Below are 16,825 nucleotides of genomic sequence, written 5' to 3' on the forward strand. Positions count from 1 at the left end.
CATAAAAGTCGTAGGCAGAAAACTTATTGCTCGACTATCACTCTTCCACGTGATTCTAAAATCGTTGATTATCAGACATAGATGAGGCAGTTAGGCGATTCTATCTTTATGATTGACAGTAGGGATAGTGGAACTTCTTTTGGCAGGGGGAGAGCGTGACATGATCAACAACTACAAGCATAAACAAAAGTCATAGGCTATTTATGCTATATTTTAGGGTTTAGATCATATATATCTCTAACATGCACATGTCATAAATTTGAGATCTGGAGCAGTTTTCGTAGCATGGATAATGCTGTAATATACACGGCACCCCTTTGTCTGCTGTTTTTGGTTTCGCCCAAACTTCGTTCAGATTTGAGTTATTTTCTATGGCTTCTGGGTTACTCTATTGAAGGTGAAGGTCCGCTCATCTACGCCAGCATTCGCTGTCAATGGCTTTCAGGACTTATTTTATTTGAATGTCTGGGCTTTTTACACTTTCGTCCAAAGAAACCAATAATGGATATTCTATGGATTTTATGGATAATACCCACCGTTATAGCTGTAGAAGGTAAGAGCATGTTTGAATCCCATTAAATAACGTCTTGCCGAACGGGTTATAGAGTTTCTGATCACAGCACGTTGAGTGGTTGACTGGTTGTAACGACAAAAATCACAACTCTGTCATAGAACGTTCCGGGACCAACATTGTGGCAAGGCGCTTCTTTGATTTTTTAACTGAAATAATTAACAATAGCTATAATGAGGGTTGCACCGAACATGCCCTCTTCCTCTCAGGTATCCGAACGTAGGTTATTGCTTGTTATGAAGGACATACCATATGCTTATTAGGCTACTGTATGTCATTTCATACATGCCAAGTCAATACATCTCTAGGTTTATATAATTTCTAACAGTTCAATCTTCAACACTAAAGTAAACGTGTTAGGCTACATTATGATGGAGCATGGATTTTTCCTCTTGTCTGCAATTTGAAAATAGCAGCATGAACAACCAACAACAGTCAGTGGGCGATACATTTCCTGAAGATGTTGGGTCTAGTATGGACAGTTCTGTATTTGATTAATGAGGTATCTGTTGTTTAACTTAATCATTTTGTTGGACATGGAAACATCTAATTGTACTGTGCACTGGCCGGAGCACACAGGCTTGTCTCGTGAATGATGATGAGCAGCGTGTTCAGTGGCACAATGGAACAGACTTCATGAGAGCAGAGCGCTACAGTAGCCTACCAATGTTTAACCACCAAGCGCTATCCCTTTTTCATTGAAAATAGGGCGGTAGGTTGATTATGTACATTTCAGCTAATGTGCTATTTTGGTGTGATGATTTGTCACAGAACACGAGTCTTGTGATTGCTTTTGAAGGGATGAGTGTTGGCCGGTTAGAATGAGTAGACCCTACATCTTACATACCGTAGGATAACAACCACAATGTAAATACATTCCCAGCAAATACACATGTACATACTGTAAACCAGGGTTCCCCAACTGGCGGGCCAGCGGGTGGTTTTATTTGGCACCCAAAGTTTTCTGAGCCACACATATATATATATATATATATATATATATATATATATATATATATATATATATATATATATATATATATATATATATATATATATATATATATATATATATATATATTGTATTTATTTTTATTTTTATTGTTAAGACATAAAAGACTGAAAACACCAGGACATCAGCTCCAAGTGATTTTAATTTGGGAAATATGTTCCCAAGTATTCCCACGTATAATAGAGAGACACAAGGGTTGAAATGAAGATGTTCTAGTCAAATATTATATACTTTTGGGCTTCTTGCAGTCAATTTTCAGTCAACAATTTTTTTGTAATTATGTTCTGGCCCCGACCATCTGCTCAAGAAAAAATTCACCTGCGGCTAAATCTAGTTGATGATCCCTGCGGTAAACCCTACTGTACTTAGCATCAGCTTCTTATTCACTTGGTAGGCTATCTTCATGTAGCCTATTGTAGCTTTTGAAGAGAAGTGTGCTCCACAAACCTTGATAGTCCTTTAGAGTTGATAAATACAACTTTGGTATATTTCAAACAGTATATCATTTAATTGGGATATTGGAAAATGATGTTGCCTAAATTGTTACATAGGCAGGCCTAAATAAGCCTGGGAATTTGTACTTTCCAGTTGACATTATAGTTGTAGAGTAGGTAGGCCCATACACATATCCAATGTCGTGTTCCACTGGCAAAATACATCAATATTTACATTTTAGTGATTTAGCCGAAGCTCTTATCAAGAGCAATTAGGGTTTAGTGCCATGCTCAAGGGAACATCGACATATTTTTCACCTAGTCGGCTCGGATATTCAAACCAGCGTCCTTTTCGGTTACTGGCCCAATGCTCCTAACCTGCTGCCCACTATATGGTAGTGTTTAGGCCTCTGTGTATGAGCGTAAGAATTTTCACACTGAACATTTATACATAATAATTGTAAAAGGCAATATTTTTTATGTTTACAATTGTTTAGTTGTCTGATTCCATTATTTCAATGAAAATAGTAGAGTAGGTGCTTTTGCTTGTCATAAAATACAAATGTATATGTATATTTTTTAACATTCACTGTAATTTGTAGTTGACGATGCTGTGCATTTGAAAATATTTTGTTCTGTCCTTATTTCAAAATAATAATTTAACCTATAAGAGAAACACTGTTTGCAAGACCCAGAGTCTAGGAAACAGACTCATAAGCAATTAATAAAATAATTTGAATATTATAAACAATGGCTTTGTGACCTAGCAAATATATATATATATGATATAGATATAGATATAGATATAGATAGAGATATATACAGTATATATATTATTTTGGGGGTATTATTAGAAAAAAATGTGTATATAAACCTGTCTTGAGCTGCTATTTTTTCGATTATATGTTAACTATATTGTTATCATTAATTACCATTATTGATATTATTATTATTATTTCAGTTACTGGAGTTACACTATTATTATTTTGTTTACTATATAAGCTAATCTTAATTCAGTGAGGATTGTTTTCTACATTTTACTGGAGGTAAATCAGCTAAGGTCAGACTCTTCCTATACATGTTCCGGTTTGGGTTTGTTCATCATAGTTGTTCATTTACATTTTCACTTGAAATGAAGGATAAAGTTTGAATGGGAAAAACGTATGGGTGTTCGCCTTTAGAAGGTTAGTGATAGAATGTAGTTCTTCTCTCTTAGCAGTCTTCGGGCTCTATTGTCATGAGTGAGGTGGAACCACAGACCGTAGGATAGAAGCTGCTTCATGACAAATAATAACAGACCAATGTCTTTCAACCAATTGCATTGAATAGAGTGGCATGCTGTTTTCTCTTTCTGGAATGCAAACGTGGCTAGATGACGTACGAGACTGCAAAAGATATTAAGAAACAGCAATGAAAAACAGGCCTTTGTTTTGTATTGTGCAATGTGGCAGGCAAATACACATACTATGATGTCATTTAATAGGCCTATTTTACCAAGAGTTTTCTATTTTATTTGTGTCGTAAGCAGTATATGTCATTAATGAAGCCATTTATTTGGCTATTCTCTTTCAGAATAAATTTATTTATTGGTAATTTACAATGTAATACAAACAATATTTGCACTTTCAGACAAAGGCTGCATGGAAGAAAAGGCTGTTTTGTTTCTGGAGAGGCAATTAGGCTAATAGTTACTCCTTTTCATGTTTCTGTTTACATAATTGAATTGTAATTCATTACTATTCAACTTCACTGACGCTAAAACTATTGCTTGCCGAACCCATATTTCTCAAGCAATATTAGCTGGCAACACTATTGTTATGTTTATTGTATTTCAGTATCGTGACTGGTTGGTCTCTTCCCCAACCCGTCACAGGCCCCCCATCTTACCCTTTGTATCACCCTAGCCAATCATCCAATGAAGTTGCAGGAGTAGGCCACGTATGAAAAATCGAGAGTTGAAAAAGAGGTCACTGCAGCCTTAATCCAAAAAACAACACGCAACAGAGAGGAACATTGAAGTCAATCGTATTGACGGTTCTGATGTCATGACGTCAGAACATGGTTGCTTTGGCGAAGGTTCTTCTGTCGGGTTTTATAAAAATAAACGTCCAAGTACTCCCATAGTCATTCCGGCACATCTCTGAGATCAACCCTAATGTTGGTCATTGCATCATGATTTAAAAAAAGAACATATATTTTTGGGTGTTTTGAAGTATCATTTTAATAGCTAGCTAATAAGTATATATATGTACTGTAATTGTATAGCCTAGCAATCGAAGAGAATAACATAGCTATACTTTTATGTTTATGTTAGGCTAATTATTTAGCCCTAACGTATCTTTTAATGTATTTGGAAAACATACATTGTTTAATGTTTTATCTGTTGTTTAGCGTTTCTTGGACATAGCAGGTGAACTTTCTATTAATGACAGATGATATTCTTTCAGCTACAGCTCTAACATCCATAGCTTCGTATATGGATTTCAGAGTGGTCAAATTTCGAGAGTGATGTAGCTCAAAACCAAAAGACAGGGATGCTGTTGGGCTAAAACACTGTGGATTGTGGATTTAATGCAAGCCCATATGAAATCTTCTTGGTAGGCCTATGGTAAATTTTTTCAGGCAAGCTGTGATAAATGGAATCGAGGTGCTCAGTAAGATAACTCCTGTTATCCAGCTGAGCCAGGCAGGCCTGTGTATTTATCCTCTCATTCTGTTTACCTTTGCATCAGCTGCAGGTACATTACCTACCTCATACCAGGTGTATCTATGGAAAGCATCATCATCAACAACAACAACAACAACAACAACAACAACAACAACAACAACATTTATTTCACAAATCTTACCAGAGCTGCCAAAAGGTGTTACTATGAAAGTATGTGTAAGCCCATTCACTCTTGATGCCATTTAAGGTCGGGCAGAGTATTATAAAATCTAGTCAATCATTGATTTAATTAGTGAACACAAAGCTTTTGGCTGTACTAGACCTTTGGCTCTCCTATCTCTGGACTGGGTAAATAATGGACTGTAAAATAAAGTAACCAAAGTTTGAATAAACACGGTTTATTGACTAGCTTTTTTGTGGATTTATGATAATTGTAACAAAGTGAAGCCATTTAATGCAGTGTGAAATCATGATTTTTATCTAAATTCAATTTTCACACAACATTTAAAATTGCACAATAAATGAACAGTATAAACCACCACCTCTCTAACTCGTGCCTCAATAATTTGCGGGTTTAGATAACTCACAGTTGTAGAGATATAATAAATAAAAATAATATGCCATTTAGCAGACGCTTTTATCCAAAGCGACTTACAGTCATGACTCCATGGATGAGGTACTGTAAAATAACTTGAGATCCAGATGAAATATCTAAGGAAGGGAGTTGTTGTTTGTTAGTATCTAGTAAAAATGTCAGAGCGATATCTTAGGGAGCTTTCAGATATCCCCTTATGATCCGAATCCTTGAGCGTTTGTTACCCTGATCCGCACAATAAAGCATGTGTGAAACGCAAATGAACCCTGGCTGAAGCGAATCCTGAGTACCAGGTATTGTGATGCGGCAGTGTGAATCGCGTGGAACTGTTTTGCCCTTTGTAAACAAGCTAGCTTGCTAACGTCATGTAGAAGGTGCGTCTTGCTAATCGTACCATGAAACTGTTATTTTCAGGTCTTGTGAAATCAAAATGTATTCTGTAGAATTCTCACAAACGCTACAGGAAACCGAACCAGGGTGCTGAATTTCATATGTGAAAACGCCCTTAGAGATAGGAAGCAGCCCCAGAGGTCTGTCGGCCATAATGCAGTTGCCTCCTCCAATAGGCTACAGTGGAAACATGAGAGAAAACAATGTGCTTTCAGTATTTAATTCTATGGTGTTCTGTTTTATCTTAACATGTCTTTTTGTTGTGTGTTGTTTGAATAGAGAATGTGTATTTTGAGTCTGCCAAATTCGTGTAAACCTGCTATCAAATGTAAATTCTAAAGTCCCATTTCATTTGTACTTGTGTGGGGACTAGACGTGTTAGCCTAACATGGAGGCGTTATGGTTTTTGAAATAGTAACAAAAGGCTATGAGAGGGGGGCTCTGAAATGGGATTAAATCAAGGTAAAATGAGCAACCATACACAATCCTGTGTTTTCTCATTCTACCCAATGAGCAGGTGCAGGGAGCTCATCTGTACACCAACAACCACAGTAGACTTTAACAGAATCTGCCTCTATTCAAGACCTAATCCATGCTGCCCAGGGCCCAGGCATTGTCACTTTGCATGCTAAATTTCAATTAGTGCTGGTACCAGTTGTTTCACTTGAGGTAGGGTGTCAGTTGTCTCCTGAGTGGCGCAGTGGTCTAAGGCACTGCATCGCAGTGCTAGCTGTGCCACTAGAGATCCTGGTTCGAATCCAGGCTCTGTCGCGACCGGGAGACTCATGGGCAGCGCACAATTGTCCAGGGTAGGGGAGGGAATGGCCGGCAGGGATGTAGTTCAGTTGATAGAGCATGGTGTTTGCAACGCCAGGGTTGTGGGTTCGATTCCCACGGGGGACCAGTATGAAAAAAAAAAATGTGTCACATTATGGGGACATCCATGGGTTACCTTGAGGATGAGTTTAATGCAGGGGTAGCCGAGGGGCTCAGAGATGTTGGCCGATGTCGAGAGGGGATGCCAGTTTCACAAAAACATGTTCTCTCTACATGGCAGGACATCATTGTGGCAAAACTTTGAACTGCAGTCTTTTGTTACGTGCCTCATTCACCATCCATGTTCACTACACCATTTGTTCATCAAGAGCCAGTCAGTAAGAGCCTGCCCCCTTTGGTAACATACCATTTAAAACAAGTTTCAACACTAGTCATTCATTTCAGTCTTTTGTTAGATCAAAATAATGAAAAGCAACAACTGTTGATTTATAGTCATACTTTGATATTTCTTAAGTTTACATGAAACCTTGTTTAGATGGAAACATTTATTTTCAAAGGCACCCAAACTATTCCCAATATGCTTTTTTATGGCTTGCCTCAGGACGGACAACTGTGCACAACATAAGCTCAGTTTGGAAAATGCTATCCGTTTCTCAATGGAATAGCTCTAAGTGTAGAATTTCAACACCAACAGGTTTGTTAACATTAAAGGTACTGTGGAATGGGGACAATTGAACACCTATGCGTTACATTAAATTGTATTCTTTACTGAGGATCACTTGAATTATGGGTCTTGGGTTTTGTTTTTCTAGCTGTGGTTAAAGTATAGGTGTGTTGTTCTACCCTAGGGCTATAATTGTTTTAGCCTGTGGTCAGAAAACATGTTTGGTCTAAAAGTGAGACAAGCTAGACACTAAGACTAATGCCCCTTTTTTCAATCTAACATTGTATGGCACTGTTAGGGCTTATATTGAACATTAGTCAGATTGATTGCAAAATTTCTGAGACAGATAATATAATTATATCCAACATGATAATTGTATCTATCTTCCAAGCTTCATACTGCTCAACACTGAATGTCAGACAGAATGTGGTTGATAATTAGTTTAGCTAATGATGTTAGAGTTGCTACACAGAGGTAAGGAGTTGATTCAATGAGAGCACAGTTTCTGGCCAGTACCTCATCCCCGTGGGCTATATCTTGTTATTTTGTGCTGATAGGAAACAACAACAGTTTGAACTGTCTGTAAACATGTATAAATTCAATTTAAACTACAAAAGCAACCTAATGTGTACCTTTACAGGTGTAACATTGTTATACCAATTGTTCAGGAACCTAGATTCAGGATTATGATAATATATAGCTTAAATGTTTCAATCACAACATCTTGATTGACAAATTACAAACCCCCAGCATGTCACATGCTAGATTAAAAACTCAAGATGATGAGCACCCTCCTTGTTGCCTGCATCGTTATGCATATTTGAAAACATTAATCTCACAGCTTCTATACCTTAGTTTGAATTGAGCTCAGAGGGTAAATCTGGTGTCAAGCCAAGTGAGGAGGAGCATACCCTAAGAGAGGTCAGACCTGGTCTCCGAGCTGCTCTCCATACACACCCCAGGTACAGTGCCACTGCTTCGCTGAACGGGCCCACAGAACACAAGCCCAGCAAAACCTATCGGCGGAGACAAAGAAAGGCTGATTGCGTTGTCATCTGCATCACAAAGTGAAGCCTTTTCCACCTGAACCGTTGCCTCTGCTGTGCTGCACATCCCATCTATCAACGTCTCTGGACCCACATGACATCTGCCTTTTGTTTCTCTCTATGTCTCCTTCTCTCTATGTCTCTTTCTCTCTATGTCTCTTTCTCTATGTCTCTTTCTCTAGGTCTCTTTCTCTTTTTCTATATCTCTGTTTTTCTCTTTCTTTCTCTCTCTCTCACTGTCTCTCTCTCTCTCACCCCTCTCTCTCTGTCCCCGCTATCTCTCCAGCGGTCGCCATATCAGCAGAGTGACGCCTCCCTCAGTGGGGACTGGGCACTCCAGCCTTTATGTAAGCTGCAGCAGACATGACCAATTTCAGCCCCCGTCGGTAGTAATGGGCCCAGCGTGGCTCATCGTTTTCCTCTGCCGAGGGAAGCACACTGACACACTGGGTCTCCCCCCTGCCCTCGCCCTCGCTGGCTGGCTGGCCACGGTGAGCTGCTCGTTCTGCTCTGCTCCGCGCCAATATGCAGACACACAGACAAAGGTCCTCCTCTACTCCTGTCCAGCCAGAACAGACCTATCCGTCTCATTCTCTGGTACAGACAGAGCACCCTGATGTGATTTCCAGCGAGCTGACTGAGTTTTATCTGATTAGTGTTAGCTGGGAAGGACCTGGTGTCCTGTAACAGATGATGCTTGTCTTTAGTTAATGTACAGGGAGGTTGAGCACCAATGTGTAATGGTGTAAACAGTAGAGCAGATGTACTGTGGGTCATTGCCTTCTCGTGGGATCAGCACTCTAGTTTCAACTGTACATGTAGGTCTATTGTGAAGACTCAACAACTCTACCTAATGCTCAATATTTACATATGTACCACACATGATAACTACCCCCTATGGTCATGCAATAATTGTTGATTTTTCTGAATCAAATACCTGTAATATTATAAATAGCTAATCTGAGGACATGACATTTAAAAGGCAGAAAAAGATAGCACATTATTATAAAACCTTTATTAAGTGTGATACGGGAGGTTTTTGTTGGTATCTAATTGCATTAGCCGAGTGCAAAGGGAATTAACGTAGATAATGAACTGATTTGGCCCGTGGCTGTGAGTTGACTGCATTCAGAGAGCAGGAGCTAATCTTTTGTTGTTCCCAGATTAATTCAGATACAGCATAAATCAATTGTAAAACCTCTCAGATTCTCAAAGGGCTCTAGAGTAGCTACAGTTCAGACAGTCAGATTGGTCAAAGGTACTGTAACATCAGGGGTATCAACCTAGCTCTTGGCTGAAATTACACGGTGTTAGATGTGGCCACAGAGGCGTGTTGTACTGTAGACAGTTAAAGAAGCAGGGGCCATTTTGATAACGTGGAGTAGTAATAGACGAGAGTGGCCAGGAGGAGAGAAATAAAGTGCTAAAATGGACAGAGTGGTAACTGCACTTCTTCTTAGCAGTTAATCGGCTGTATTCCAATTACTCAGGACTGTCCCAGGCCAGAGGGGCTAATTTTCTGCATAGATTTAGCCCTGGTATGCACACAAGGGTTTTCCCATTACCTAGGGGTGGCAGGTGGGGTGTGACGGACTTTATGGCAGTTTTGCTTTGAGGATTTAAGATTGTAGTTTTTCTTCCATGAAGGAAAACAGTCAGACATATCGGAGCTTAAAGAGAGACTCAGTCTATCAATTCTACAACAATCTCTCTCTCTCTTTCTCTTTCTCTCTCTCTCTCTCTCTCTCTCTCTCTCTCTCTCTCTCTCTCTCTCTCTCTCTCTCTCTCTCTCTCTCTCTCTCTCTCTCTCTCTCTCTCTCTCTCTCTATCTCTCTCTATCTCAATTCAATTCAATTTAAGGGCTTTATTGACATGGGAAACATATGTTTACATTGCCAAAGCAAGTGAAATAGATAATAAACAAAAGTGAAATAACCAAGTTTAGATAAATAAAAATACAGTAAACATTACACTCACAAAACTTCCAAAATGTCATATTATGTGAAAATAGTTAAAGTACAAAAGGGAAAATAAATAAACATAAATATGGGTTGTTTTTACAATGGTGTTTGTTCTAAACTGGTTGCCCTTTTCTTGTGTGCAACAGGTCACAAATATTGCTGCTGTGAAGGGACACTGTGGTATTTCAGCCAATAGATATGGGAGTTTATCAAAATTGGGTTTGTTTTCGAATTCTTTGTAGGTCTGTGTAATATGAGGGAAATATGTGTCTCTCTCTCTATCTCTCTCTCTCGCTCAATATTACTGTTATTCTTTCCCCCTGTATTTATTACTGCAAAGCTATTCATATTGATAGGAATAGCTGAGTTTGATCTGCAATTACCAATAATTCTCATATATTTAACACAATCAGAAATGGGAGTCATTATTGTGGGTTGAGACGAGGTAATCACCTCCTTTAGAATTCTCAGACTGCTCCAGACAACCCCATATGAAGCTCCCTCATCAATCTGCAAAGGCTTAGAGCCCTAATCAATAGCACAAGCTTAGCAAAGATTTAACCCCTAGCAACATTATAAGGAGTAACATCAATGAGGGCTCATTACAATTTCTCTTTTAATAGCTTGTATGATAAACACTCCATTCGACAGAGTAAGCACATGTGCATTTGCATAATCACCTCTCAGTAAGCAGGTTCAGGATGGAGCCGATAGTCAGCAGGATCTGTCAGACGTGCAGTTGTAATGCCTCCCACTGAGGCAGTATATTAATGTCTTGCACTTGTTCCAACCCTCTATTCATTGTTATTTACCATAATTTCTACGCTGTAGGAAACACTACCCCTAAAACCCACGTCACGTTTTGAGAGAAGCCAAACACTGAGCTTGATGAAACCATGTCTAGGGATCATTGTAGCCATGAGGTAACACAGCTCACCGAAACAGGAGCACAAAATAGGGATTTGAGGAGTGACGACTATTTTCCATACGTTCCTCAGGCACAATGTTTCAGATAGTAATCACGGTGGATCATTTGGAAGGGCAGCTGGAAAATCCATAGAGAATCTCAGGAGACCTGCTGTGGCTGTGAAATCAATGCAGAGATCCAGCTGAGAGCGTTAAATGAAATGAATAAGTCATATGATATGGTTAAATGTGTAGAATGTTATTATTCATGTGGACCAAATGACTTTTTATCTGCAGATAAGGCAAGCTGACATTTATATCTCTTTGTCGTTCGCACCCCTTATACTCACCATCCATCAGACCTTTTTAAGATAACAATAGCCATGGCTCTTACGTGTTGAGTTGTGGACCGAATGACAAGGGAACAACTCTTGCAGAAAGCTTTTATTAAAAAAAGGATATCATACAAACAGGAAACAACTGGTTTTAATTTTGTTTTGTGTAAGTACTGCATAACTCTGTACCCTAGAGACATATCATTGTGCTATTTACAGAGCACTCGCATACATCTGACTAACACTGACAGTGTATTTAATTTTTTCTCTTCAAATCCCGTCAGGGAATCGGTATGTTTATCAATTTCGTAGCATACACACGTGGAGCTAATATCTCCTTACAAATATGCTTTTTTAAATTTATATTTTTTTACTATAATAATTATATTGTTTTCTCATGTCTCAACAGAGCTTCACTACCAAGAGTCCTGCATATGTAAAGCTTACTGTAAATAGTTTAACCTTGCCTCTACCCAAACAGTAAATGTTCACAATTCAAGTCACTTTTTTCACAAGCCATTGGTGACTGTATGAGTCCCTTGATGGACTTGCTGTTAGAAGCCTGCCTCTTGGAGTGATTGAAAAAACATGTTTGGGATTAGACCTGCATCCCCGTCCCCGCACGGCCCCCATGTCAGGGGGGTTGGCTAAACCCCCTCCGTACCTGCCACCGCGGCGACTGATGGCATATAGGTAGCATTATAGCTCCTTCTCCCCCTCTCTCCTCCCACCCCTGGCTGAACACAACCCTGCTGTCAAGTAAGAGCAATGAGTGGAGACTCAGAGAGTACCAGGCTTAAACCCTTACTCCGGCAGCAGCACAACTCGCTGGACATATTCAACTGTTTTCTATATAGTGTTACCTCAGAATGTTACTTCACTTTATTACAGTATGATGCCTCGCCTCAGGGAGTATGGAAAAGCATGGTTGAATACTTTATTGTCATGTGACTTAGCATTGCTGCCCACAACATAAACGTACAAACCAGTAGATTATGCAAAAGTGCTTTCCTTTTGGTCTTGGTGTTTATGGTAAGCTGTCCTCCTTTTAAAAATAGACATTCTAAATCTTATGGTGGTTTTCCTGTGGACAGACAAACTTCTGGCATTTGCACAAACTCAACACGCCTATTTTCATGCTCACAAATATACACATACGCTCTTACACTCACACACTCTCCTTATGACTAACTCAACACCTGCAGCCTGTGTCTATACAATGCTTTTGGGGCATTATGGCATTAGCATGGAAATCAAGAGGCCTGGAGCAGGATTAGACTAGGAGGTGTGAACACAAGGCTGGGGCAAAGCTGCTCTTTTATCTCATATTTTGTCACCTAACTTTCACCGGTTGGTTAGTCACCACACTCCCCACGCACTGAATAGTGAGTGACTCAATTAAAAAATATATCTTTCACCAAATGTGAATACCATCTACATCATTTGAGACTTTGCAATGATGCTTGGTTGTATGTTTTGTTTATTTCAGATCCAAGAAAGATTTCTGCCTCAGTCTACAAACATACTGTTGAAGTGGATTGTTGTTGGATATGTCTTCACAGAAAGCTTTTAAAAACCATGACGAACAGGCCCTGAATCTGTCAATTTGTGCGATAGACTGCCAGTTTCAATGCCCATTTTGTAATGACCTTAAATAAGTACATACACACAGTCCCTCTCTCTCTCTCTCTCTCTCTCTCTCTCTCTCTCTCTCTCTCTCTCTCTCTCTCTCTCTCTCTCTCTCTCTCTCTCTCTCTCTCTCTCTCTCTCTCTCTCTATCTCTCTCTCGCTCTCGCTCTCTCTCTCTCTCTCTCTCTCTTCCTCTCCCTATCTCTCTCTCTCTGACAACACATTTTGTTTTATTTTAGTAGATATGTAAATGCAGTTATATAAATTATCTAAACATCGTTGCAGGAATTTATATGTTGTTTTATCCATGCAGTGTAATTGCGTGTAATTGCAGTCTAGTGTGAGTCTGAGCTGTAGATCTGAGGAACCACTGTTGCGTAGTTGAATAGCAAATGGAGAGACTCATGAAATATTGAACGACATACATACCATAATTACTTGCATGGTGAGAACGTCACCAACATATAGACTGGGAATATGGCTGATTCAGCAGCCCACTTAGTTGTCGACTTAGCTTTCCCCAGACTCTTCTGAATGTTGACGTTACTGAATAGACTTGACAATAATGATTCTGCGGCTCGATTGAGAGTATCAGATTGAGGATTTGAGCTGGTTAAAGGTTAGCACTCTCAGTGATCGGGGACATGAGACATTTGACATAGATATTCAAAGCCTCTTTGGAAAAGCTAATTTAAAAACGTTGTCTACACAGCCATATATGCCACTTAGCCTATGTAGTAAAACAGCCTCATATGGATTAGATTAGACATGTCAGTTATGTGAAGTGTCTTGACATCCCATGTACAGTACTATGGCAACTTGCTAAATACAGTATTGATACAACAGTGTCAAGGTTAAAATGTACCTGGTATGAAGTAGTCTAGTGGTGTCTGTTATTCAGCTTCAGCTATGACTACAGCTTACACAAAACAGTGTATATTTCCAAGATCAACAAAGTTAATGGATCATGTTCCTAATGTATTTGTCTAATTGATGCCAAAGCCTTTTTGGCTGCAAACTCTTCAGGATTTTATTGAAATAATGTGTATGTTGGACATGCATGCAGTAGGCAGCTGTACAACTAGATTCTCCATCAGCAGCCACGCTTAAATGAGAGTATGCCTGATTTATTAAGCAACATGTTACACTTTAAGACATACTGTATGTAATCATTACTGGTCTTACAAACCTCATAATGATTTCAAGAAGTCTAGTCTTGCGGCTAAAACATTTCAGTAACCCAGTTGAAAAAAAATGTCCTGAACATAAGGGAGCTTTTGATCAGGTTGTCATTTGGCTGGATGATAACATTATTGAACACTTTTAGTTAACCCTGATGTCCAGAAATGTTCTGACAATGACAAAGGAATTGTGTTCATTAATTTACTAGTAATTCAACTTTCCTGGAACATCACACTGGAGTTCTTGGAATGTTTTCAAAAGGAAGGTTTTCAGAAAACTGGATAAATCAAGGTTGGAACTTGTTGGGAAAGTACTACGTGCCCTGTAACCGGCACTCTGACTCAAGTTTCCATTTGAATCTGAGATACTGCGTTTCACTCAAGGAGAGAAGAAAGATGAAGATATGGGTTTGTAGGTTTTCATTGCCCAATTGTGGTAAGTTTTAGAGAATGATGAGAATCACAACATCTAATCCTTCATTCGACAAAAGGAGTGTATAAAACTCTTCTGGTGTCCCACTCATGTTGGCTAGCTGAAGGGCACTTCTCAATGGCCCACTCTCAGAACACAAGGATCTACACTTCAAAACAGCACGTTGGCTGCCATCTTTCTCTCCTTCTGTCCCAAGTCTGTTCAGTGAAAACAGCAGTTTCACTCTCCTTGAAACAGTATTTTCTTCCTCCACCTGTCATCCTCATGCAAATGTGAAATATGAATAGCTTAGAAGTGGGGTGGAAATCTCACCCCAGAGAAAAGCATTACCTGTCACTCTGTTTTGCATTAGGACTTCATCAGTGCCAAACGGTTTAAGGGCTTTTGCTCAGTTGTCAGGCAGACATGATTGCGCCTGTGGCCAAAGGGAAACATATGTGCTCAGTTTAAAGGCAGCATGCAGGGCCAGATGTGTGGGTTGAGTGGTGTGCTTTTCTCACACTTGAACGTGTGTCAAAGCCAGTGTACAGCTGTCTGAAGACTGAAGAGTTAGTCAGGCTATCTCAGAGTGAGTGAGCTGGTTAATGTGCTGTCAGCAAGCATCCCTACCCGTGATAAAGGTAAGCTCTTATGCATCCTATTAGTGTTAGGTTAGTAGTGAGAGCAGTACAAAACTACAGAAAATATGGAGGTTCTGTAAAGGAAAAAATTGCTTAATAGTATATTCAGATACTATTGGCAGAAGTGCATCGGCTGTGATTTACTGTAGGAAACGCTGCATGCAGTGGGGCTTACAGGTGTAGGATGACAGTCCCCCTCTGCCTCCACCAGCTATAGTCCAACCTCTAGCTCCAGATCCAGCTCCAACTCCAGCTCTAACCTCAGTCCCTCCTCTATGTGTGTGTGTGTGAGGGAGAGATGCAGAGGAGGGAGGGTGGTGAAAGGGGGGAGCATCCGACCCCCCTGCCAGGGAGTTTAAGACCAGAAGGGGGAAGTTCTCCTCAGGGATTTACTCTGAGAGGGTGGATGCAATGTTCAATCTAAAATAAACGCCAGTCTTTCTTCTAAACTACGCTAGAGCTGTTTTTATGGTCATTTTTCTATTGCCTACACTTGATGCTAGCTTGTTAGCTAAGCTAACATTTGCAATGCTAGCTAGCTAGGTAGCTAAATATTAGAGCTAAAAAAGCTTCGCTTGCTGCCAAAGAACTTACTCAGACTATGCATATAACGTACACTGAACAAAAATATAAACGCAACATGTAAATTGTTGGTCCCATGTTTCATGAGCTGAAATTAAAGATCCCAGAAATTTTCCATATGCACAAAAAGCTTATTTCTCTCAAAATGTGTGCGCAAATTTGTTTATATCCCTGTTAGTGAGCATTTCTCCTTTGCCAAGATAATCCATCCACCTGACAGGTGTGGCATATAAAGAAGCTGATTAAACAGCATGATCATTACACAGGTGCACCTTGTGCTGGGGACAATAAAAGGCCACAAAAATGTGCACTTTTGTCGCACAACACAATGCCACAGATGTCTCAAGTTTTTAGGGAGCGTGCAATTGGCATGCTGACTGCAGGAATGTCCACCAGAGCTGTTGCCAGAGAGTTGAATGTTCATTTCTCTACCATAAGTCTCCTCCAACGTCATTTTAGAGAATTTGGCAGTACGTCCAAACGGCCTCACAACTGCAGATGTATGGCGTCGTGTGGGCAAGCGGTTTGCTGATGTCAATGTTGTGAACAGAGTGCCCCATGGTGGCGGTGGGGTTATGGTATGGGCAAGCATATGAACACAATTGCATTTTATCGCTGATAATTTGTATGTACAGAGGTACAGTGAAAAGGTCACCCATTGTTGCGCCATTCATCTGCTGCCGTCATCTCATGTTTCAGCATGATAATGCACAGCCCCATGTCGCAAGGATCTGTACACAATTCTTGGAAGCTGAAAATGTTCCAGTTCTTCCATGGGCTGCATACTCACCAGACATGTCACCCATTGAGCATGTTTGGGATGCTCTGGATCTATGTGTACGACAGCGTGTTCCATTTCCCGCCAATATCCAGCAACTGCGCACAGCCATTGAAGAGGAATGGGACAACATTCCACAGGGCACAATCAACAGCCTGATCAACTCTATGTGAAGGAGATGTGTTGCGCTGCATGAGGCAAATGGTGGTCACGCCAGATAATGACTAGTTTATATTTTTAATC

General features: G+C 39.9%; 1 protein-coding gene across 4 annotated transcripts in view; it reads left to right on the forward strand.

Annotated features, from left to right (window-relative positions):
* The first annotated feature begins 392 nt into the window (after positions 1 to 392).
* The window catches only part of LOC121577725 (ephrin type-B receptor 2), a 168,844-nt gene continuing 152,411 nt past the window's right edge, over positions 393 to 16,825 (forward strand). For all 4 annotated transcript variants that reach the window (XM_041891551.2, XM_041891548.2, XM_041891552.2 and 1 more), the window contains exon 1: positions 393 to 553. In XM_041891551.2, the coding sequence (XP_041747485.1) occupies positions 502 to 553 (52 nt within the window). In that variant the 5' untranslated portion in view covers positions 393 to 501. The remainder of the gene's footprint in view (positions 554 to 16,825) is intronic.

This window comes from Coregonus clupeaformis, chromosome 12 (genome assembly GCF_020615455.1).
Source record: "Coregonus clupeaformis isolate EN_2021a chromosome 12, ASM2061545v1, whole genome shotgun sequence".
In the NCBI taxonomy this organism is placed as follows: Eukaryota; Metazoa; Chordata; class Actinopteri; order Salmoniformes; family Salmonidae; genus Coregonus; species Coregonus clupeaformis.